The 26,957-nt window shown below is 37.3% G+C and overlaps 1 protein-coding gene across 7 annotated transcripts in view; it reads right to left on the bottom strand.

The window, feature by feature from the left end:
- ccdc9b (coiled-coil domain containing 9B) overlaps window positions 1–26,915 on the bottom strand; it is a 56,858-nt gene extending 29,943 nt beyond the window's left edge. For 2 of the 7 annotated variants that reach the window (XM_072913670.1, XM_072913671.1), the window contains exon 1: window positions 1,578–1,664. In XM_072913670.1, coding sequence (XP_072769771.1) covers window positions 1,578–1,649 — 72 coding nt within the window. In that variant the 5' untranslated portion in view covers window positions 1,650–1,664. Of the gene's footprint in view, window positions 1–1,577; window positions 1,665–13,458; window positions 13,730–13,975; window positions 14,120–26,109 lie in introns of those variants that run through there. The other 5 variants (XM_061968675.2, XM_061968676.2, XM_061968677.2 and 2 more) reach the window with 5 other exon arrangements.
- Between the last annotated feature and the right edge of the window lie 42 nt (window positions 26,916–26,957).

The following is a 26,957-nucleotide window of genomic DNA, read 5'->3' as shown; positions in this document are numbered from 1 at the left end:
CCCTCCCCCTCGCGTCGCTGCTGCTCAGCCTTGCCCTGCACTGACTTTCTTTCTGTCTCCTCTACTCTCATAACTTTATGTGTTGAGATAATGGGGACGGGGCGCGTGTGTGTGTTTGTTTTCATGTGGCTTGAGTCAACATTAGCCGTTAGCTTGGAGAATGAATGGAGAACGGATGCCAATGGCATGAAACATATCCCCGCGACGGGAGGAGAATCACTCGCGGCATTGGGGCAAGCAGAGCAGAGAGCGAGAGCGTTGTCGTTCACTGAGTGATTCATGTCGTTAATCCGCGGTGAACGAATCGTTCGCTCAGTCCCTCCCCCCGCCCCCATGATGAGTAGCTGGCTGCGTCGTTCGCCGACGTCGAGGGTTCAGTGAGTCACAGAATGCGCCAGTTCCACTCATACCGGCATGGTCGCGGCGGAGCTCAACTGAACTGAGAAAGGAACGAATCTGTTCATGCAGTGATTCGGTTCAGTACGTTCACTCAAAAGATTCGTTCGTTCGAACGAATCGTTCGCGAACGACACAACATTAAACAAGAGGATAGAGAAAAAGAAGGAACTCATTGACGACAACGGTAGCCTACAATGGTGGACTCGCGCAAAGATCTTCAAGTAAAACTTTACCATATATGGAGATATCTGATTACTTCACCAACGGAAAAAAACGACACTAATTGGGCAAATTCCAAACGGCTCGTTCAAGGAGGTATAAAGGAAGACAAGATTATTTTATAAAGATTTCCGCCATGGTTTGATTTCAAAATTTTGTGACTTATGCAGATCCCAAATACACAAAACAGGTACCAATAGGTAAGAAAAGTTGGTTTTGCATAATAGGTTCCCTTTAATGGTTTACCATGGCAAGAGGTCCCTATAACTGCTAGTAAGTACCGGTAGGTAACAAATTAAGTCACATGGTTAAAACGGGATTCTGAAGTTAACAATTTGAACTTGATCTACTAAAAGTTTGTGTTTATTAAAACTACGGCTGTTAACAATAACGAGTTAACTTTTGTGATTAATCACAAAAGACGTTCATTAATCAGGCAATTTATTTTGACCACACCTGCTCCTTTACCCTAATTGTGGATGATAGTGATCAGGTCAATGCATATGTTCGTGCGAAGATGATTGAAGAGAGTCTGACTGATGTGCTCGCTGGTAAATTTCACTTTAAAATACACTTTGAAATTTAGATAAAACTGTTTGCAAGTTTTAAGCAAATACATGAAATGCATTTAAGTAAAACATTCTGACAATAAAATTGCATTTGTTTCAAAATATTGGGGTCTTTTTTAAAGTCAATTTTAATTATGCACGTGAGAAAAAACCTGTGATCAATCATGAATATTTAGTTAGGCAAAACAAGGAGCGCAATCCATTTAGCGTGTCTGTCATCAAGAATATGCTGAATATATACTGGTTATCAAAACACCCACAATACTGTGAGGAGAAGACGCAAATCTATTCATTCAGCAAGGGCCATGTGATTTATCAAGACGAAAAGTGTTCTGCGGCCGATGTTGTGCGTTTTTATTCAGTATGTCCAAAAAGGAAGTGCAAACTCACGGTTGCGCAGATATAGCTGTAAAAAAGGAGGCACTTGTTCTGGAGCTCTGTCCTGCATATGCTTGTCAACATTTACGGACTGTCAAATATTTATCAATATCATTATCTGATTAAAATAAACTGATGCGTTTTGGTGCCTGCTGTCGTTTTTTCATTTATAAGCTGTGTAGAACACACAAAAACCTTATTTAAATAAGGCTGTTGCAGCAAACTGCCTGGTGCCACGCCTCTCGGGGTGCAGTACTTGGTACCAGGTGAACTAAATCCCAATTAGCATGCAGGCCTCTGCACCAGGTGGAGTGGATCCCAATCAGCACACTTGGTGGCTTTATATTGAAGCTGTTATGTGCACTGGGAGAAAGGGAAGACAAAGACGGTGAGTTTTGATGCTTTGGACAAACAAAGGATTGGAAATGAAAGAAGTAATTACTAGAGGACCAAAAAGAGACTGCCGGATAGAGCATATGTTCTGCTCAAGTAATTAGAAATGCAATGATAGGCAGTACATGTGGCTAAGCTATGTAGTTTAACAACATTTCCCAGTAGCTTGGCAGTAGCTTGGCTACTGTTTGAACGAGTAGCTTTTCCGGTAGCTTAGATATTTTTAGACCAATGTAGCTTGTAGCTTACTTCAAAGCTACAAGTTACAACAAGAGAAAATGGACTGCAAATCCAGACCAAAAAAATGCGAGGAAAATACAATGACTTGGATGAGTGAGAAAATCCATACATACGGCAAAAATCCATGATGATTAGTTGGTGTTCGTATCAGTCGCAATTGGCTAAGGTTAGGGCGAAACATTACGGATTCGCCAATCAGAGGCAAGAAATGGCGGGTCATCTAAACTAATAGAAATCATCGCAGACACGCACTCATGGCACATGATGACGAGGCAGAGGAACGACTCACAAATAAAAAGAAATATACTTGAAAATGGCAGAGGAATTCTCTCACGCAGATTAGATTTTTCCTTTAGTGAACAAGGTGACATCCAAGAAAACCACAATAATGTGTGTCCTTAGCCATATTTAGACAAATATCTGTATTTAGAGAAATTAATTAATGTTTTTTAATTCTTTAAACCAAACCATAACGTAAAACTAAACTGTAGTGGAGTTCATGAAAAGTTTTACTTCACATAACCATTACCAACTGTTCCCAAACAACACACAAGTCATTGGTAATTTTTTTTGTCAAGATATAGATAGATTCCGTTTTTTTTTTACTGTTGGCAGAGCAAAATGATAACATTATAGAAGTGGACCAAAGAAAAGGCAAACTAAAATAAATACATGCAGTGGAGTAGGGTACAGGGACACCTAGAAGTAGTTATAGGGTGTCCCCAGCTAAATGACAGATAGTTAATAGTAATGGACCCTTATTGGGCACATTTGTACACTCTCAGTTACATTAACATTGATATTAGACATGAGGGCCCATAGATATACATGCCGTTAAATGTAGCTTTGATGTAATAAGCTACTTTTGCCGTATAACTTTTAGTGTAGCTTGCTACAATTCTCCAGGATAGCTTCCCCTGTATATTAGCTACTTTTAATTGAGAGTAACTTGTAGCTTAGCTTACTACATTTTCCAAGTAGCTTGCCCATCACTGGGGAAATGCCCCATGCTGCTTAGTGGTGTTGCGAGTTTATGTATATATAAATGTAAAATTGATTATTATGGTACTGTTAAACTTGTTTTGGTTATAATGGAAAATAGTTACTTTGGACTATTTTGTTTGTTTTTTTGTTAATTACCTTTGGTGTATGTACGGCGTTTAGTTTTGTCCACAAAATGGGGAAAAACAATCAAATACGAGGTTAATTGTGCTAAATAGGGTTATGCTAAACCATGGCTGGGTCTTAGTTGATGTTATCCCTGCTATTTCATTCAAGTGTTTTGACTTTGTAATATTTAATCAGTGAATTTTATTTGTTTTCAAGGATTTTCACCTGCAAAACTGCAAGATGCAAAAAGCACACTTCAACTGTTAAACTGCAAATTGCAAGCTGAAAAATAAAAACTGTGGTTTGAATAAAATGGGGAAAAGACAACTGCATTCATTATTGCGAGTGGAATCCTGCTAAACACCTATGTGAGGAACCATTTTCAAGTGTGGGGCCTGTGCAGAACAGATACACTTGACAAAGGCGGCCTGCAACATTTATGAATTGTATATGCAGACTTAGTAGATCACACGTCCACTAATGGTTCTTGCGAGGCCTGATCTACTAAAGGATTGCATGTTCTAAAACACGTGCAAACCTGATAGCACACACAAAGCTGATCTACTAAACATGTGCGAAGTGGATCTGTAAAGTGAGCAGAATAAGGTGTGTAATCCATTTTGCGTCTGTCTTCATTAATATCGAGAATATATATTGATTATCAAAACGCCCACAAACTAGGAGGATAAAAAATGCAAAGATACAGCATGCGCAATGTGATTTATCAACACTCATCATCATTTTGCCAGAAATATTTAGCGTTTTATTTAGCATGTCTGAAAATTACGGGTAAACTGACACACACTCTGTGCTTGCGCTGCAAAGACAGACGACTGATAGAGAATCCGCCATCATCCGCGTGTGTGTCAACATTTTGGACGGTCAGAAATTCTAAATACTATACATTATCTATTCAGCAACATCCTTTTATAATTTCATAGTTGCCTCATGGGTGACTTAAGAGGCTGATTAAAACAAATACAATTGATGCCTTTTTGTGCCTGCTGTTTTTTTAATGCTGTTAGTTTTTTCATTTATAATATTTATTAACAAGCTCCCATAATTGAGTAAAAAAACTTCTTAAAGCTTGAAGTTTGCATTTTTTGCGTCTTGAGCACAGGAAGTTCAGCCTTTCTCCCATAGTCGCACCTTCGGCACTGAAATAAGGGGAACAAATTGGGTTTCAATGTAGATGCACTTTGGACTGTGTCTAAAATGCCCATGAAGTGGTAGATGTCTCCTGCATATTTAATAACGTAGCAAACGCCAAGAGCATGATAGAATAAATGTGGAGTTAATGGTTGAGTGTCTCCATGGTGATGCCCCGTATAGTACACGCAAAATCCTAATTTAAATAAGGCGGTTTGCACCACTTTTGAATCATGCAGTGTTTGTAGATCACACGGCCAATCGTACGCATTATTTTATAGATTGTACAAACTGTTTAGTGCGTGGTATTAGGATTTTAGTAATTCAGGATCCCAATTATATAGTTTGCACACGCTGTTTAGCCAATGTTGATATGAGTAGATCAGGCCCTTTTTGCGACCAACTTTCGCCCAGACTCTACCACCACCAGGTTAATTGAGTTTCAGGCCCCTGCTTTACAGACATGCATGCATTGAAGCCTTTTATTTAGGGGATTCTTGACTGAAATTCTTGAGTTTCCGTAGAGATATTCCAAATGAATGCATGTACACACTGTGTATGAATTGTAAATAGAGTATGATAATTAACTTAAGGGATAATCGTTAAATGCCCAAGTGGATTTAAAAAAATGTGATGCTTTGCTAGTTGTGATTGCAAATGACTCAAAAAAAAAAAGCCACAGATGGAGCTGTCATTACGCAGCTCAGTTACATGCAGAGAATGCATATGCAGGGCATTCCAAATATGCAGTTGATGTGATCAGCTGGGCATGTATCCTTGCTTGATAAGAGGCCCCCATGTTGTATGTTTTTGGTCTTCTGTCAAATGTAACGATGACATATAGTCACGTGGAAAGTTCTTTTGACTGTTAATGACATTTGTGGCGCTCCCTATGAGTTGTGCTGAAAATGTTTTGGAAGACATGCTATCACACGTAATACAGATACCCTTTAAATTTTGAAACAGAGTAATTATGCTATGTTCACACTGCAGGTCAACAATTTTTTTTTTGCACACGTGACCTGTATCTGACTCATTCACGCCAATGTGAACAGCACAATTCCGTTTTATTGAAATCCGAAAACTGGCCTGTTTCGTATATATGGATGTAAATCAGATATGTATCCAATGCAACTGCAGTCTTAACAATCCGGTTGGGTTATTCCGTATCCATATGTCACTAAAAAGCGTGAAATTCTTTGCAAAATTACACTACGAGACCAAAAACTGTTGCCCTTTTCTTTCTTAATCTCCTACGTACAATAATTTGGTGAAGAAAATCTTCACTACGGCTACACAAAATCCTTCAAATTTCCACAAATGCGTCAGGACTGAGACATACTAAAATTGGAGCCATGTTTACTTTCATATACACACTGCAGCTTGTGTGATACAGTATCATGTTTTGTGCGCATGCGGGTATCTTCAGATACCCATTCTGTCCACATTAGAACAGTGGTTCTGAAACCATTTTCACCAAATACCCCCTCAGAAAAACTTGGCTCATGACTAACATTAAAATACAATACTGTATTCATTAAAAAAAGCCAGAGGTTTTATTTAACAAGTATATTGAAATATTACACACAGTTTCATCCTTACCCTTTCCATCCATTGAAACTGAGCTACTGTGTGGAACAATTTCCCTTGTGGATCAATAAATTTTGTCTAAGTCTAAGTTTGAATAGTAACACTGTGTTTGATTATAGGAACATTAAACTTACATTACAATATTTAATTAAGTGATTTTTTTTTTTTTGGCGTACTACTAGATAGAGCCCGCGCACCACTAGTGGTAACCGTACCACAATTTGAGAATCACTGCATTAGAAATACATTTTTTGTACACGAGGTGCTGCGAGTCGGCCAGTTGCTGGGGTAGTGACCTTGTTTGTCAGCATGTCTGTGATCTTCTTTTAATTATTATTATTTTATTTTTTTAAATTAATTAATTAATTTATTTATTTATTTATTTATTTTTTTAAATATTTTATTAATATTATTTTTTTAATTTTTCCCCTCCCTCAGGGGGGGGGGCTCGGCGGGGCGGTTGCTGGTTGTTCCATCTCCATCGTTGGGGTCCCTGCGGGTGGGGTGGGTGGTTCCCGTGGCCCTGTGCCTGGGTGGTCCTGCGGCGGCCGATTTGGGTGGGGTGGCCGGGGGCTGGCCTCGCCGCGCTCTCCGGGGGTGGGGGGTGGGCTCGTGGGGGCCCGGTTGCCGGTGGGGCGGGGGCGGTCTTCCCGTCCGGTTGCGGGGAGTCTCTGGGTCCCTCGGGCGGGGCGTCTCGCCTTTCTGCCCGTGTGGGGTGTGGTCTCTCGCTGGCTTGGGGTCTGGCTGTCCCCTGCTTTTCTCGTGCCCTGTCCTCTGCCAGGTGCGTCTGTCTGCGGCCTGCTGCTGGCCCTTGTGGGCGGTACGGTGGGTCGGGCTCTGGGGTTCCTGTCGCTGGCCGGCTTGGCTGCGTGGGGGCGGTGGTCCCTGGGCACTACGCCTCCTGTTTGTGGGTTGGGCTCTCGGGGGTGATGGGGCCGTGCTCTGGCTCCCACGCACTCTGGGAGTCGAATGTATTGTACATGCAAATTCACATATGCTCACATACGTACATAGGTACCTACGCTCCCACATACATACACAAATACAGTACATATTTACCTACCTAATGTTCGTACATCCACACGCACATTCAATATACAAACATACACATACACATACTGTACATATACATTCACTGTACAAACACATATACACATTCTGTACATATACATTCATTGTACAAACACATATACACATTCTGTACATATACAAGTACATATGCATACTTACACTCATGCACATAATCACGTTTCATCAAACATATATTAACGTTGTTGCCCTAGGGTAAACTGGGTGTAACACATGGCACACTGACAAAGCTTAACCTATTGTGACTATAACAATCTACAAGGTTAATGTAGGTTGCTTCTCTTTCTCCCCCTCCATTTTTCTGCATTCTTTCGTATCTCAAGTTATCATTACGTATATGTATTGTTGCATTTAAACAACTGTATTGTTGATAATAAAGGTAAATTATTGGTATTGTTCATTATCAATAGCGCTATTTCTATTTGTATTTGTATTGATCCATTTGTAGTGTAATAATGCTCATTGTCATTTCTGTATTATTTTTTATTTTTCGCTAACTGCTTATTTGCTATTACTTTTACCATCATATTTGTACATGTCATATTTGCTGATGTTGTTCTATTGTTGTTGTTGTTGTTGTTGTTGTTTGCTGTTGTTGTTTTTGTCTCTCTGTCTAATCCCCCTCTTGTCCCCACAATTTCCCCCTCTGTCTTCTTTTTTTTTCTCTTTCTATCCCCTCCTGCTCCGGCCCGGCTGCACTAAATGATAATATAAATACATTTAATGAAGTCAAATACAAATAAGGCAACAAGAGAAGTATCCTACACTTCTCTTTTGTAAAGTAAATCTGAACAGCCGACATGGGCATCTACATCAACTATATGATTTGCCTGAGAAGCTGGACAGGACACAAAAAAAAAAAAAAAAAAAAAAAAAAAAAAGAAATACATTTTTTGTAATGTGAATGACTATATAAAAAATTGGATTCAACAATACATCTGAATTAGTCCTCATACCCTGCAGTGTGAACAAAGTTGCTAACCCCTGCAAACATGTTTTGGTTGGTGGCCACCATGTTTTTCAATTAATCTTACTCAAAAGGTTGCTTGTGAGTCCACTAAAGGTGTGCACCAACATACCCTAACACCCTAAAGCAAAAAAATGTAAGAATGTCCGAGGGCCACTTTGAGATATTTTGTGCATTAAATATGCTAAAATCAATACAATGTATGGTCAATATATGGTGTCTAAACAAAAATAAATCCACATCTTAGCAAATTAGTGTATTATCTAATAATATATCTCATTATTAATCAATTAAAGGGCTTACAAAAAGTTAAATGGACTTTTGGCACCTCTGCTCTTAAGTTACAATGGGTAATTTTGTAGATCGCATTGAGCAGTGTGACAAATTTTATGGTCAAACAGTAGAATTTAATAACAGCACCACCATGTAACTGTATACTGTATCTGACGGAAAAATAATAGCACAGTCAACACTGTTTTGATAAATCGATGATTTCTGTGTAGCACTTCAGTTGTAAAAACGTTAGAGCTGCTGTACTGTACGCCACCGGCTCCAACTTCTATATTTTTAAAACATGAAAATATAACACCACCGCCAATGGCTTGAAAGTTTTAGCAAAAGTGGTTCAAAGGGGTCATATTATGATTTTTAATATACATATAAAACACTGCCTTGTGGTCTACATTTTGCCTTACAGACAATCTAGAACAGTGGTTCTCAAATGGGGGTACGCGTACCCCTGGGGGTACTTGAAGGTATGCCAAGGAGTACGTGAGATTTTTTTTTAATATTCTAAAGATAGCAACAATTCAAAAATCCTTTATAAATATATTTATTGAATAATACTTCAACAAAATATGAATGTAAGTTCATTAACTGAACATCAAATCAAGTAGGCTATTCCATTCATTGCCATAAACCCAGAGTTTCCCCCATGCCATGATGGTTTGACCCTCACTAAAATGTCTGTCAAAAAGAACTGTGAAAAGAAATGCAACAATGCAATATTCAGTGTTGACAGCTAGATTATTTGTGGACATGTTCCATAAATATTGATGTTAAAGATTTCTTTTTTTGTGAAGAAATGTTTAGAATTAAGTTCATGAATCCAGATGGATCTCTATTACAATCCCCAAAGAGGGCACTTTAAGTTGATGATTACTTCTGTGTAGAAATCTTTATTTATAAGTGAATCACTTGTTTATTTTTCAACAAGTTTTTAGTTATTTTATATATTTTTTCCCAAATAGTTCAAGAAAGACCACTACAAATGAGCAATATTTTGCACTGTTATACAATTTAATAAATCAGAAACTGATGACATAGTGCTTTATTTTACTTCTTTATCTCTTTTTTTCAACCAAAAATGCTTTGCTCTGATTAGGAGGTACTTGAATTAAAAAAATGTTCACAGGGGGTACATCACTGAAAAAAGGTTGAGAACCACTGATCTAGAAGCCACTTTCTGACTATCACATGAAAACGAGCTGATTTGAAGGTTATTTATATGCAAATGATCTTGTCTACGCCTTACCCCTCCAGCTGATTGCAACTGCTTCTTTACCAGTCAGACATGTTTGTAGTTTTATCGACAAATATCTATTGAACTATACAATACTTTTTATTAGAAATGGCAACAGAGGAGTATTTTAGCATCACCCATACATGTATGAGCCGGAGTCTGAACCGCAGCAACAGAAAAGCAAGGAAAAATCTTCAGAACCAAGGAGACAAAAGCCTCTCAAAGATTAGCTTATTAGCTTTCTACTTCAACACTTTTAAGTCCACAAAGCTACAATTACCGTATACAGGATCCGTGTTATAATGTCTGTCTCCCTATTTTAAAAGGCCTTTGTACATCCATGTAAGAATATTGCATTATACGTAGCCTGTTTATGTTTATGTAGTCTGGTTAAGCTAACATTTAATTGCATTTGTCAAACTACTGTTATTGCACCGCAAAATAGAGCTAAAATAAAAAGATTATAATTTAGGAAAAAAATTATTTAAAAAATTGTGAAATTAACTAGCTGCATTTTACTTGATAAAACATCCTAAATTAAGATGTGTATACATAGATATTAGCAGGAATTTTAAGATAGAAATACGTATTTTATTCTGAAAACAAGCATTATTCAACTTGCAATTCTCTAATTAAGCATCCTTAAGATGTTGCAGAATCCTTAAACAAAATCTTTAATGTGGGTAAACCCCAAGTAATCTCATTTGAATAGTTATTTTCTCGATTTTAACATGTATAATACTAGAATGGGGGAAACAATATGATTCCTGCTAAAATTAAGATCAATCAGGGACTAAAAGTAAGTAAATAGCTCTTAAAACTAGGGAAATTTCTAGAAGTACAATTTTTAAATCTTGGCAAATGGCAAATAATTTGCAGTGTGGACTTACTGTTTCATTGTATCCACTACTGCCATAAGTTGTAAGAACTTTCTCCAGGATTAAATGTAGTTATGAGTAAATCCTTCTGTATATTTCCTAGAAGGGAAGCTCTTAGCCAGGCTCTGTGCTTCATGCTCTGCTGCATGTCTCCCTGGGCCCATCAGCATTCATTGTCACACAAAAACAAAAGTTAACCAGGCACTTCTTACTTACTTTAGATTTCTAAACACTGCTTTTAAAACGTAACTTTAATGTGCTTGTGTATTCGTGAGGTGAGGCATATCACTGACATGGTTGAAAAGGGAAGGGAGCAGGTTATATCTCTCGTACGCCTGGGCCGATGATCGATTTTTCTGGACAATATATTGTACAAAATATGAGTAAAAAAAATATCCAAGTATTCCTTTGAAACGCAAAAAAAAAAAAAGTTTTTTTTTTATTTTTTTTAAACATTGTATTTGAAATGTTGATTGGAAACACTAAATTGGCCCTAGTGTGTGGATGTGAGTGTGAATGTTGTCTGTCTATCTGTGTTGGCCCTGCGATGAGGTGGCGACTTGTCCAGGGTGTACCCCGCCTTCCGCCCGATTGTAGCTGAGATAGGCTCCAGCGCCCCCCGCGACCCCAAAAGGGAATAAGCGGTAGAAAATGGATGGATGGATGGATGTCAATACATTTTAATTAACCAAAATGGGTATCTTTAAAAAGTGCAGTTTTGCCCCAGTTAGAAAAACTGGGTGATGTTGTTTGTTTTGTTGTCTTTTATTGTTGCCATCACTTTCTAACACATTTGCCATACATGCTCGTTCGTCTGTGATAATGAGCTCATGGTAATCATTCGATTTAAAGCCAAAATATTCCCACACTGAAACAATCGGCTTTGCAATCCTGTTATTTTCTCTTAGTTTTTGTTTCTTTGAGGTTCTTCCCATTAGCGACTGATGAGCGAGGATCTGTTGTTGCACCATGTGTGTGTAAGACAACTGTGCCACCGACAGTGGGCCTGGAAAATATTCACAGAGCTTCACGTTTCCTTATTTTGATATGTTAGAGCCTTATTCCAAAATGGAATAAATGCGTGTTGTCCTCGAAATTCTAAAGACAACACCCTATATTGACAATGTGAAAATATTTTAAAAAAATGTTTTGCAAATTTATAAAAAATAAAAACTCATGTACATAAGTATTCACAGCTTTTGCTCAATACTTTGTTAATGCACCTTTGGCAGCAATTACAGCCTCAAGTATTTTTGATTACAATGCCACAAGTTTGACATACTTATCTTTGGGCAGTTTTGCTCATTCCTCTTTGCAGCACCTCTCAAACAAGTAGGATGGGAAGTGTTGGTTTTTATCCAGAATGTCTATGTACATTGTTGCATTCATCTTTCCCTCTATCATGACCGTCTCACTTAGCATGATGCTGCCACCACCATGATTCACTGTAAGAATAACATTGGCCTGGTGATGAGCGGTGTTTGGTTTCCTCCAAACGGGATGCCTGGAATTCACATCAAAGAGTTCAATCTTTGTCTCATTAGACCAGAGAATTTTGTTTCTCATGGTCTGAGAGTCTTTCAGGGTCATTTTGGCAAACTTTTTTTTACAAAGAAATGGCTTCCGTCTGACCACTATACTCTACAGGCCTGATTGGTGGATTGCTGCACCGATGGTTGTCCTTCTGGAAGGTTCTCCTCTCTCCACAAAGGAATGCTGTAGCTCTGACAGAGTGACCATCAGGTTATTTGTCACCACCCTGACTAGACTAAGATGAATGCAGCAATGTACTGAGACATCCTGAATGAAAACCATCCAATCTGATGGAGCTTAAGAGGTGCTGCAAAGAAAAATGGGCAAAGAGGATTGGGTGTAACTGCCCAAAGGCATGAAGTAGGTGGCATCATATAAAAAAAAACTTGAGGCTGTATTTGCCGCCAAAGGTGTCTCAACAAAGTATTGAGCAAAGGCTGTAAATACTTATTTCCATGTGATTTTATTTTTTTTGTAATAAATTTGCATTAAAAAAAAAAATCATATTGTCATTATGGGGTAATGTCTGTACAATTTTGAGGACGAAAATGTATGTATTGCATTTTGGAATAAGACTGTAACATAACAAAAATGTGGAAAAAGTGAAGCGCTGTGAATACTCTCCGGATGCACTGTAACTAGAGATGTCCCGATCATTGGATCTGAGGCCAGAAAATCAGATCAGAGTCTATAAATGTTGATTGGGACATCCTCAAACCTTGCACTTTTCCAAACAGTGTTTATTACCGGTATATATTTTCTTAGATCTAAAAGACGAACCAGTTGGTGCATTTTATGGCATTGCAAAAACATCAGTACAAGTCAAAGTAATACCTTTATCTCATTCTTGTCTGGGACTAAAACATCTGTCAGTCACAATATCTCCACAACACAAGCTTCGGAATTTTTCCAAAAAATTATCAACATATAGCCCGATTGTAGCTGAGATAGGGTCCAGCGCCCCCCGCGACCCTGAAGGGAATAAGCGGTAGAAAATGGATGGATGGATGGATAGACACACTAAAACATCCTAAACTTATTATACCGCTTCTTATTATTATGACAGCTAAATAATTGACATGCTGTAAAATAATATTTTGTTTGTTATACCTCTCAGAGGTCAAACACTGCAAAATGTGAAACATTATCGTATTCGTCGGTAGTCCTCTCGGGGTGCAGCAGTGATGACAACAGTGTCGTGACTGGCTTTTTGTAATATTTCAAGCAAGTGCGCACACAAAAAACAACCTGTTGCAAAGATTCTTACAATGCGTTACCCTTGCGGCCACTATACTGAGCAAAAGGAAAGGCTGGCACAGACCATCAGACTTAAATCTATTCAAATGTCAAATCACAATAGGTCCTATAAAATTGCTGTAAACTTACAAATATATTGTCAACTTGGGAAAAGTTGGGACTCACTTAGAGTGACTGCAGGCAGACAAGATTTTACCTCACAGCTTGTAGTTGTCAGGGAATCCAAACACAACAGATCATGAGGACATACCACCAAGAATAGTCGCCAGGCAGAGACACGCTGTCGGCTTGGAGTCCCAGCAAAGCCAATGTCAGCGGCTGCAACCAGTCGCCCCACTCTCTGCAGAGACGCTACCCTTCTGGGTTTCTCTGAGTAGTTTTTGCAGGAGTGACGTAAACGTATAAACACAGAAGCCCAAACACCCACAGAGGTATTGTGGGGACTACCATTGGACAGGCAGGCCACGGGGACAAGGGTGGGCCTGAAACGAGAAAGCTGCCAAGGCGTCCTTCATACCCAACGTTCCTGCCAACCTACAGGAGCTCCATGAGGAGAGAGAAAGAGCCAAACACGAGTGAGAGGCTTTGCAGGCAGCCACAGCCGAATCTGCGACAGAGCAGAACCCCACACTGGGCAGAGGCAGAGTGTAGGGAGGGGGGTGGAAGAAGAGAAGGCACTCACAGGTCTTTCCGTAGCGAGGCTGGGTCCAGACGCAAGGCAGCCGAGGCGGCGGCGAGGGCTGCCTGGGGTCCACGATCATGGCTTGATCACAATGAGCCAAGTTGGGCAAGCAGCCAAGGCAGCGAGCAAACGCACAGAGCTTCCCTGTTAACGGATTTCACAGCACCCACCCGCTTGTCCTCCCGCCACCCCCTTCTCTTTCTCCAACCCTCCCACCCACCGACACATATGCTCTCAGCCCATCTTTACACCACCAATTATTTCCCATCCACACTAGTGTTATCTGCAATAGGCTGACCATGACAAGCATATTCTTTTTTCGCATAAAACTAAAATGAATTACATTTAATTCATACTATAAAACTTATATCAATATGGTCCTATATTGTTCATGCCAGAATTGGACTTAATACATGTATTTCTTTTTCTGCAGCTCTACAGGTATTTTAAAGTTGTTACCAACCTGGGCCAAGAATAACTTTTTCTGGACGCTAAACAATATTATTATCGGCATTATCTTGATCATAACATATGATAATAATAATAATAGTAAGAATAATTCAAGTGTTAATTTCAAACGCAATAAACTTTAATTTTTCAATATTCTTTAGGATTATAATTGGAAGGGAAAGGACTTTTATTTATCCTAAATAAGTTAACAAAAAATAAAAACATTGATTCTCAATCTCTGTTGGAAAAAAAATGCATTTCAATAATATTAAACATCAAGTTTTGTTGCCATCACGTTCCAACAAATTGGGCATACTTGGTCATTCGTCAGTGTTGACGGACTTACCTTGCTCATTTGTTTGAGACATTTGGCTTTGCAATCATCTTTTTTTCCTTTTAATTTTTGTTACTTTGGGATGTTTCTCACGATAGCTACGAGGCTGGACAAGGCTAGGTCTGTGCATCCTGTGTGTGTAAGCAAGCAGTCTTATCTGTCCCACTGAGACAAAGATTGTGGATGACTGACAAGAGGATTCCCTCTGTTCATTTAATTATGCTATTGAATAAACGTGCTCAGGTGCTAAGTTCGACACACAGAGGAAGCTTGGGTTCTTTAATGTGTGCAGCAAGCTGTTGGAGAACTTTTATCAGTCTGTTGTGGCCAGTGCCCTGTACTTTGCAGCGGTTTGTTGGGGGAGCAGCACCAGCAAAAGATACTTAAACCGGATTGACAAACGGATCCGGAAAGCCAGCCAAACTATTGGCAGGCAGTTGGAGGCGTTTGTGTCAGTGAGGGACATGAGGACACTGGACAAACTGCTCGCCATCATGGACAATCCTGCCCACCCACTCCACCATTGAGGGACAGCGGAGCTCATACTCCAACAGGCTCCTTCAGCTTCATTCCCACAGTGTTCGATTCAAGAACTCCTTCATTCCGCACTCCATCCAACTGTATAATGACTTGCCATACAGCAATAGATGATGACTGTCTATTACCTGACCGCTTCTAGGTTAGCTACCTCTTTTTGTTTATAATGTATATTTTCTGCTGGATCTACTCTCTATTTTATGCTGCAGCTGTTACACATACTGTATTTTTGTACATGGTAATTGTTATATATTGTATATATTACATAAACATATTATATAATATTATATAATATATCAGTATATATCATATACTGTACATCCACCCATCCATCCATTTTCTACCGCTTGTCCCTTATAATATGTAAATATTACATATATGTTATATTTGACATTGTTACTACGGTACATGTTTACTCTGCTTTTGACCTGCATTATCCTTTCCATCCTTACAATTTCCATCCTTTGTAACTGAGCTACTGTGTGGAACAATTTCCCTTGTGGATCGTTTGTCCAAGTCTAAGTTTAAGTCTAACTCTCTTGAACCCTGATTGACCGCGAGAGACAAAGAAAACACACACTGACGGAGCAATTTATGGATGACAGCATGTATCAATTATTTTCATTGATAGTTCAATTATTTGATTTGTTGACCCATACCAAACCTACAGGGTGTTTTATGATAATATAAAGTTTTTATTTAAAAAAATACAATGAATAAAAAATAACTAATTTTATTGAGGATACCAATTTCCAGGAAGCATTTTAGAGAGGTAGTACAAAACCAAATGTCTGTGCTACCTCAGATTAATGGTTATGGTTTTAATTTATTTTGAACATGGATACAGTTGTAAAATATTACATCACATATTTCTGATTCTCATTACAACATGCCCCAAAGGAGTAGGAAGAAGCACAGCTGATTTAATCATTCCTCTTTCCATTTATAGCAATTTATTTACTGCACTCAATTTGTAACACACACAAATTAAATAAATAAATAATCAATAAAGTACTCACAAATAAATATTTGTTAATAAGTTGTGATTTACATAATGAGCTGAATAAGATGATCTCATTTGTCGATAAGGTTCAAGATGTTTATCAGGATAGTTCTTTGTTATACTTTCGAAATACTTAATAGTTTATTAAACTAGTTTTTTCATATAGGAAATATATTATTATAATGTATCTCCTATTTGAAAAAACATCTTACAATATGCATTATATTGCGTTTGGATCATTCCAGACGCATGCATGCGCTTCTGTGTTGTGATGGTCCACCGCCTCAATGCAGAACACGCTGTCATAGGATGCTTAAAACAGTTTCAGTTCTATGGCGACTTTATATTGCAGACATTGAGTTACAGATGATAGATGTGTACTGCTTTTTCAACATTGCACACAGGTTGGAGAGCACAATAACATGAATATGGAGGGAAAAGAATGTTTCTATGAGAACAGAACGCCAGTAGTACACGCCAAATCCTCATTTAAATAGGGCGGTCTGCGCCACTTTTACACTTGTTATCATTTATACACACACTCTTAGTAGATGACATGTAACACAGCCACTAATAGTGCACACAATTTTATAGTTCTTATTAGATCAGGCCCAAATATGTATTATTCTAACTGACTTATTTTGTAACACAGTTAGTAAATGAAGCGTACTTTTGTAATTATTTCCCCAAATTGCTGCACAATAAGATGCAAGATGCTTTATCAATCAATCAATCAATCAATCTTTATTTATATAGCCCTAAATCACAAGTGTCTCAAAGGGCTGCACAAGCCACAACGACATCCTCGGTACAAAGCCCACATATTTATTTGTCAATGCACTTAAAAATTACAACAAGATGTGTATACAGTCAACCTGTGTAAATACAATATAGCTGAGATATGGTAACAATAGTGAGCAATAGAAAATATGGGCTGATATTTGGTCCAGAACACGTTTTATTTTATTCATTATTGAAGTGTTTCTTGCCACCCTTTGTTGTAAAAATTTTTAAGTAAGATTTCAATGTATTTTAATCTATTTTGTCTATTTGTATTTGTGTTTGAATTTCTCTCCTACTGTTACCAAATACCATTATTTTAGTTTCACTGAAATTCAAGGATAGTCTGTTTTTGTCAAACAATCTCTTTAATTTGTGCTGTTACTATTTCTATTAGCTTTTATGTGTTCGTTCCTGGAAAAAATGTGGTTGTGTCGTCTGCGAATAATACTAACTTTAAGTACTTAGTAACTTTACAAATGCCGTTTGTATAGAGATTGAACAATTTTAGTCTCAGTATTGACCTCTGGGGTACGCCTCAAGATATATTTAGTTTTAGAGACGTATGTTCGCCAAGCTTCACGTATTGCTGCTTCCTGTTGGTCAAGTAGTTTCTTACCCTGTTCAAGACCAGCCCTCTGATGCCATACTAATTTGTTTATCAAGGTATTATGATCAATTGTGTTAAATCCACAAACACTGCAGCTGCACACTGTTTACCATATATTGCATTGGTAATTTTCTCCACTATTTCGATTAATGTGGTTGTTGTTGGTATGTTAGCTCTGTATCCGTTATGTTTTTCCAATCTGTTGTACCGGCGGTATAGCTCGGTTGGTAGGGTGGCCGTGCCAGCAACTTGTGGGTTCCAGGTTCGATCCCTGCTTCTGCCAACCTAGTCACTGCTGTTGTGTCTTTGGGAAATACACTTCACCCACCTGTTCCTAGTGTCACCCATACTGGTTTAAATGTAACTTAGATATTGGGTTTCACTATGTAAAGCGCTTTGAGTCACTAGAGAAAAGCACTATATAAATATAATTCACTTCACTTAAATATTTTTTCAATGATTTAAAAAAAATGTGAAAGTAATAAAACAGGTCTTTATCGGTTTTCGTTAGTAATCCATTCCAAAAGGTCAGAAGAAGACCAAATCGTAAAAAATAGTCAGTTCATTTAATCTGTTCCAGACACCTCCAAACTATTAAGACAAAACAAAATGTATTGAGAGTATTTACAGTTTTACAAATAGAAAACAATGTGAAATACAATAATTTAGTAAATTAACATTTACCTTCATTTTCATCTTTTATTGAAGACTTGCTGTGAAGTTATTTCTTAAATTAAATAGTAATTCTCATCTTCTTTATCAAAGTGTTGTCGTTCAAAACTTTATTTGGCCCATGGTGGCTTATTTTTCAGTCCTACTCAAAAACAAAAGAACAAATACTGAGTCCTCGATGTGTAGGATTCTTTGTTTGGGCATTGATACAAAGGCGAACAGACTAGTTTATTACACACGTTTGGCCACACAGTAACCGAGATGGTATACAGAAACCTGAGCAAACTTTTCGTTCAAAACCAAATCCTATGAACATTGAGATGTACAAAAACCGAGGTACAACTGTACGAAAAACATTTCTAATAGTGGCCTAATAACTTTTGAAAGAAAAACTTAAGAAATTGATTAAATCAAAGTAGATTTAGGTATACATTGGATATACTGTGCATATGGACTGTGAGTGATGTACGGAACAATACTGACATATTTATATATTTACGCTGTAATATTGATTCTCAAATCAAAATAGGGATACTTTTGATACTTCAGTTATTTGACATAATGTATATCATTAACAGGAACACAGTGTATAAAAGTAACTGAACTTGTGAACGAGGCAACATGTCAATGTTGGATGCTTTTGTTGAGTGTTTTTTACATGTACGGTATTTTCACATGAACATATTCATGTGACTGAATTGTGAATTAGTTTTTTTGCTAATGTTAGTTCTTAATAATACATCTATTTTAATGATTTTGTTATTTTATTTATTTAATTTTTTTATGGTTTGAAACACAATTTCCATGTACTTTGTATGATTTTTGTCTGTTTTATAGGCTTGACTATATTGTTATTCACGCCACTACCTCAATATACTTCCAAGTTGGAAATAATTAACTCTGTCTTGTATTATTTATGTTATGAGCCATGTTATTATTTAAAATACATAACTTTTAAAATTTCAGCAGACATATTAAGTATGTTTGCACAAAGTATCGGTATCGAATCAGGATCTCCGATACCAGCCTGAATTGTACTCTGTATTGGATCGGAAAGAAAATCAGTGGTATCTCAGATCCCTGTGGACTGTATTTAATCCTATGAAGGGTAATTAAGGACAAGTGTGTTTGTAGGGGCTTTATGAAAACAATCTCATATTGAACTTACAAAACCACAAGTGTGCTGTTGAAAGGAAGTTCCTAACGGGCAGAGTGGTTAAGTGGTTATGCCAGATGCTTGACAACCACAGCATGAGTTTGAATCCCAACACATGCCTTTCTGTGAGTAATTTGTTGCATGTATGATTGACAGGTAAACAATCCAGAATGTACCATACCTCTCGGTGCAGTTAGTCGGAACAGAGATCGGATTTACCTCAATATAAGGCTTTATAGAAAACAGTTGGATATTTGGCGTTGCTGTCAGTGAAATGACTGAAAGTGTGATGTTGCAAAGAAGCAGACAGATGGATGCAACAGGCATCTCAAGGAGAGTATGACAGCACATTCCACAACATTATGGACAGAAACAGAAGCTTGCAAGTCACAGCTCTAAATGAACGTCAACATGTTCAGCATATCCAAAGTCCGATGGCATACATACTGCATGGAATATTATTGCTACTCAGCAAAATCATTGTACACAAATAAGATTTTGAATTATTTTGAGATTGAAATAAAACAACTTGAGGAAATAAGTCAAGAATCATCAACTTTCACTGTTCAAAATTTAATTACTTAACTGTAGCTACGTTTACAAACAAAACCACTGACCGCAAAGGATGTTCAATATGAACAATTGTGGTTAAATTTAGAATACCAGGTAAATGTTAGAACAATTTTAATCACTGCTATAAATGAGGTGTGTCCAAACTTTGACTGGTATTGTTAACTTCCGAATGATCTCTGAGCAGCAACATATCTACTACAGGTTATAGAGCATTAGAACTGGTACAAAGTGACTTCCTATTCAGTGTAAAGTAGGATTGCACGATATACGATATAAATTATACAAATTTAGTGGACAATAGAGCTTTTAATGCTATCATAATATTGTGATGATGCATGTTGATGACACATTCTAGCTGTTTCTTGCAAATTTGACAGCGACAACCGAACGAACACGTTCTCAACCACTGTAACATTCTCGCCAGCTATTTAACGTCCCTCGACAGCAGTGCTTCTCAATTATTTTCTGTTACGCCCCCCTTAGTAAGAAATAAACATTTTGTGCCCCCTCCCACTCTCCACTACAACTATAAATATTATAATTTGTCTATAAAATTGTTTTAAAGTACACCACTGCACGATATTGTGTCTTCATTAAAGGAGAACTGCACTTTTTTGGAATTTTGCTTAGCGTTCCCAATCATTGTTAAAGAGGATTCTATGATGATAACAAAACGCTTGCAAAATGTGGTTAATGGGAGTCACTATTGTAGCCTTCAAGTTCTAAGTTCTAAAACAACTTCAAAACCCTCCATCAACGTTTTATATACACACTGCAAGTATATATTTATATATATAATGTAACAACAGATATGTTTAGAACAATATGTAATATGTTCAATATTTACCGTATTTTGGTCATTTTAAGCATTGCCATAAAATCGCACTTCCGTCATTCGGCAACAAATGTGTGTTTTCTAATCATGGTATCATGGTATCAGACAACAAAGATGGCTATTTTTGGACAAATTTTACTTTTATTACTTTATGCAAAAATCTGCACTGCAACAACGTTATTTCTCCATTGTGGGATAAATAAATGTCTATCCTATCCTATCTTATCCTTGTCTTGTTAAAGCTGACTATATGGAGGATGATCTGCTGCTGATAGAAGTGAGCACGAAGAGAGGGTAAAATGTTGAAGCAAACGGAAGACGAGGGAGTGAGGTCGGCATTACTTGACACTGCTAATGTGGAACTTGGAGCCAAGTTATGTCGACGTAAATGGCTAGCTTACCCAAAATCAACTAGAAAAAAATATCCCAGGCCAGCTGGACCAAACGCACAACTGTCCATCGAGTGTGTCACTATAATATTGATCACAATACATGCAGCACGTCATGCTTGTTTTTACAACTACAGTACATACGCTGTAGAGCTAGCTGTGTACCAACAAAACACGAAATGTTGGCTAATACTTCACAGATACTGTAATATGATTGTTAATGCTTTTTAGTCATTATAGATTGGTGTCCTATGGCATTCGGTTGTGCATTACATACTCAAAAGCCATTCAGCTGTTGACGCAGAAGCTAGTTTATTGCTCATACCGTAGCATGCCATCGCCAGTTGATGTGTTACTACGCTAGAAAAATATTTTTTCAAAGTTCGCTCACACAATAACAATGTCGCAACAGCTTGGTTATTATACAGGTTGCGGAACGTAAATAAAGTATTATTGGATGCATTTTCAAAGTGATTTAGAGGCAGAATGGATTGATCCCATTAACCGCATTGCTAGCCACCTACAACGAGCCGATCATTACAAATTAGAATGCAAAAAAAAAAACTTTTATCTTTTTTGTCTGTCATAAGGATAGTAAAGACACAATTCAAAAAAGTACAGTTTCCCTTTAATATAAATCAACTTACAACAAAGAATAACTCCCAGGGTTTCCCCTACATTTAAACGATTGTGGCGTTTTTTTGGGTTTTTTTAAACACTTTTTTTAACATGATACCAAATTTAAGTGATATATTGTATGAATGGATATAGTCTATTTTGAAAAACAGCTGAAATATCATAAAAATGTTCGTCATTTCTTCATTTTGAAAAAAGAGATGACACCGGCAAAAGTAAGGAGAGAAAGTTGAAGAGAAATGTACTTCAAGTTAATTAATGCATTTCTTGTTCAAGCCAGTGTAAACCAGCCCTCCCACTTTCCAAAAATATCATGCTATGTTCATTGGAGACTGCAAAATGTCCAGATATGAATGTTAGTGTGAATGATTCTTTATATATACTGTAGTTTATGTACCTGCGATTGGCAATGCTAATTTGAGTTAGCTGGTCTATGAGCTCGTCCATTGTACGTTAGCATTAGGCTAGTGGCATTAGAGGTCAACGTTCATTCTGCATAATTGTATTGCTTTTTTCAGTTTATTCCAAATGATATTATTAATCTAACGTGATCCTATATCTATGTGCACTTCATGTGTATACAGTATGTAATGTACTTTATTTCCATGTGGTTAGTTTTACAGTAACTTAATTGTGAAGAATATCAACAAAACACCTAAAGTTCCATCCATCCATCCATTTCCTACCGCTTCTCCCTCTCGGGGTCGCGTGGGGCTCTGGAGCCTTTCCCAGCTGCATTTGGGCAGAAGGCGGGGTACACCCTGGACAAGTCGCCACCTCATCGCAGGGCCAACACAGACAGACAAAATTCACACTCACATTCACACACTACGGCCAATTTAGTGTTGCCAATCAACCTATCCCCAGAGTGCCCGGAGGGAACCCACGCAGTCACGGGAAGAACATGCAAACTCCACACAGAAAGACCCCGAGCCGGAGGATCGAACCCAGGACCTTCGTATTGTGAGGCACACGCACTAACCCCTGTTTCACAGTGCTGCCTACACCTAAAGTTATTTTTTTCATATCTAATTAAAAGGACTGCTAACATATTTGGCAAACTGAATTGCAACATTCAGCGAGAGCAGAATATAGTGTAGCCGGTGTAACCTTTTGCAATAAACAACAATTGAAACTGCATTGAACTAAGAGAGTGCAGTCTACCAAGTCAAATTCCCTTTGTTCAAGCTGATTGTGATTCTGATGATATAAGAAAAATAATAATAATAATAATAATAACACTAACATTTGATTTTAAATATACATAAAACATTTGTTTAGTCTTTTTTAAAGAAAATATATGCATCATTGCAAATCAAATTTATCAAGTCATATATGATGTCATATTGGCCGCGCCCCCACTACAACATATACAGTGGCAATTTAGAACCCTGACTTTTTCACATAGTTTTTTAGTCTGTAATATAAAATATTTAAAGTGCATCAATTTGCCTGAAAAAAAATTCATAATTTGAACTATAAACATCTTTTGACCGACTTGAACCATTTGACACTCCATCCATCGATCCAAAAATGTTCTACCGCTTGTCCCTCTTGGGGTACCATTTGATACTAAAAAATGAAATTAAATAATAGTAAATTCAAATTGATCAGCGACATTAACTCAGGAGCACAATATATAAAACCCTTTAACATCCAAAGCAAAAATTAATAAAACAATTTGTGCTGTTCTTTTTAATGAATACAAATAATGAGGTCAAGGTCAATGGCTACACTGAGCACGTTTTGCAGTGCACAGCTTTTCGAAGAGGTGTTTCAAGCATAATACTACTGCATGATACTGATGTTCCCAAGAGGGCCCGCAGCACTATTTGAGAAGGATTTACACTTAGACAAACTTTAATGATCTACAAGGAAAATTGTTCCACACAGTAGCTCAGTTACAAAGGATGGAAAGGATAAGGATGGAAAGGCTAATGCACACAAGGGAACAAAAAGAGGGTGAAAACAAACAAAGTAGACTAAAAATGTACCATAGTAGCAATTTTAAATATAACATATATGTAATATTTACCAATTATATATACAGTATATAATATATACAATATATAACAAATCCCAATTACTATGTACACTATTACAGTATATGTAATACTTCTGTACAGTGAAGCTATTTCTAAATCACCAATCCTCGCCTCCTGACAGTCCACACCGTAGGAGGATACAGTATGCTAACCACTAACCGCTAAGCTAAAGCTCTTGAATATAAACAGAGGTGGGTGAATCAATACTAGTGGTTAGAGTGTCCGCCCTGAGATCAGTAGGTTGTGAGTTCAAACCCCGGCCGAGTCATACCAAAGACTATAAAAATGGGACCCATTACCTCCCTGCTTGGCACTCAGCATCAAGGGTTGTAATTGGGCGTTAAATCACCAAAATGATTCCCGGGCGCGGCCACTGCTACTGCCCACTGCTCCCCTCACCTCCCAGGGGGTGATCAAGGGTGATGGGCAGAGAATAATTTCACCACACCTAGTGTGTGTGTGAGACAATCATTGGTACTTTAACTTAATACAAATAACGACTGTTCTTATTGGTAGTTTTACATCGCCATCCTGTGTTTATGTCTGATTGTAATTGAACATTTTAAGTATCAGTATACCCAAATGTGTAGTATCGCCCAAAACTAATGTAATGCAACGAAAAAATATGTGCTGATTACATTTTGAATGCAGACAGAACCAAGTTACATCAGAAAGTAACCAAATATTAACAGTAAATCAATTAGTAGATGAATAATGGTATTGAGAAAACAATACAACTGGAATTGATGCAATATATTACTGCATCTGACATCAGCCAAATTAGGAGTCATTGTAACATGTTTTAAAATGGTTATATTATTATTTACTTACCAAATATTATATTGTGATAAACATCGTTACAGCAGGAGTCTGCAATATATTCCCTGATATAGATTTTAGGCCATATCGCCCATCCCTTGTCTAAAGTAAGCTTCAAAATAGGATAGAAACACAGCTCAAACACATACACAATTCTTCTACCGCAACAATATCATATGAACACAGAAGAATATCCACAAATGTGGAGAAAACTGTGTCAACAAAGTGGAGTACGTTCAAAAATCCTGCCTTCTGTCATAAATAATTGTGAATGGAATGTGTAGTTTCAGATCAATTACAGTGTGCGTAAATTCGCTTATACCACCATCAGTGAGCCAATTCAAGGGCCGCCAATATAAGCGGGTTGCACTGCAATAAATTACAATTCATTATATGGCCAACTATTGGGACACCTAGTCATTGATTACACCTACAAGAAGCAACATATAGAAAATATGGAGTACCCCTTTTGGCAGTTAAACCAGCTTTTTTACATTTCTAGAAATACTTCTTTTTTTTTGTAATTAAATGTTGTCATTTAATGACAATTAAATGTTGTCATTAAATGTTGTTTTGAGGGTTCGATGGGGTTGAGGTCAGGGTTTTATAACACCCTCATCATGACTTTGTGGGTCTTTCTACTTCAAGTTTCCCCATTTTTAATTAAAAGTGGATCAATCTAGTGTGAATAGATATTGAGTGTAACAGTAGATTACTAAAATACAGTAATAGTGTATCGTTATACTAACTAAGCAAAGGTTTACATTGTAAAATGTATGTAAAAAGTGTACTTTCTAGTGAGGGACATTCTGGTTCCTGTTGAGGATGCTTAAAAACGATCATTCAAGGTAATATTGTGCATTTTGATTTATAAATGCGATAAGAACTTTATCAATTTGTTAAGTAAATCTTAAAAACAAGGAACACATATTACGTTGAACCGAAAAAAGGTCATTCGGTTCAAAATGTGTGGCTCTTCTTTGAGAAACAATCATTTTACAAGTTCGAATACAGTAAGGCTGACGATGTAATCGACATTTCCCTTTGACACCAAATTCAATTAAACTAATTCTGTGAAATAAAACAACCAGAAATGTTATCGGCTAACATTTCAACATCCCCAAAGTTGTTTTTTGTTTATCATTTAATCTTCCGAATTGAATGTAGAATGGCGTATTATTAAAGTTAAAGAAGCAGTAATATTAAATGTTAATCCTTACGTTAAATAAGATATGTTTGGTGAAATGTCCAATTTGCCCAGTGACAATATTGGTATTGTAGTGACACAAACTCACCACAAGATGAAGTTGTCGTCAATATTTAGTGTGGCAGCCGACTCAGCTGAGCGAGTAAAGTCAGCCATTACTATTACATCTGGCATGTAATCTATACCAAATACACATTTAGAAATTAATTTACTTGATTTTCACAGTTCAATCTCTTTCATGAAAAGGCATTCACCGCAAAAACTAATTTTGAAAGACACAAATAAAATATGTATTCAATAAAACAATATCATTCTTAAGACTCTTTGGTTTTTATGTGTTGATTTAATGTGTTTTGTCTTTTTTGATTTAATGTGTTCATTTCCTCGAGAATGACGACATGAAAGTAGTAACCAATAGCATGCTGCGCTGGCATATTTGGTCCAATAAGAGGTCTGGACATCTGAGTAGGCGTGACTTCCTGTTTGTCGGTCACATGACCAAATTAAAACTGGCGTGATATCAATGAAGATGTAGCTTTTTTCTTACACGATCGTAGGAAGGCCATGTAAGTAAAAATGAAATGCCTTTTCATTTCAAAACTTTAATTCCATTCCAACTATGTATTTGCTCATGTTTTACACACACAAGGCGAGTTTAGGGCGTGTAATCTTGCATGACTCGTCGACTTTTTGGTGGATTTGAGTTTGCTAACTGGAATGCTTTTCGAACAAAATCCACTTTCCTCTGTGCCTGTAAAACTATTCTCACAGTCCTAGTGGTAGTAAGTTATGATTTAATAATACGCTGAGGAGTGTTACTTGACCATACAACTGTATTTAATGTGGTAAAATGGTGGTCGCTTGCTTAGCTGTTTTATTTTGTTTTGCAGGTGTCAGTACATCCTGGTACTACTAAACTGACATACTAATAACTAA

Source organism: Nerophis lumbriciformis, linkage group LG08 (assembly GCF_033978685.3).
Source record: "Nerophis lumbriciformis linkage group LG08, RoL_Nlum_v2.1, whole genome shotgun sequence".
Lineage (NCBI taxonomy): Eukaryota > Metazoa > Chordata > Actinopteri > Syngnathiformes > Syngnathidae > Nerophis > Nerophis lumbriciformis.
The sequence above is the reverse complement of the archived record's forward strand: the minus strand, read 5'-3'. Positions and strand labels throughout refer to the sequence as shown.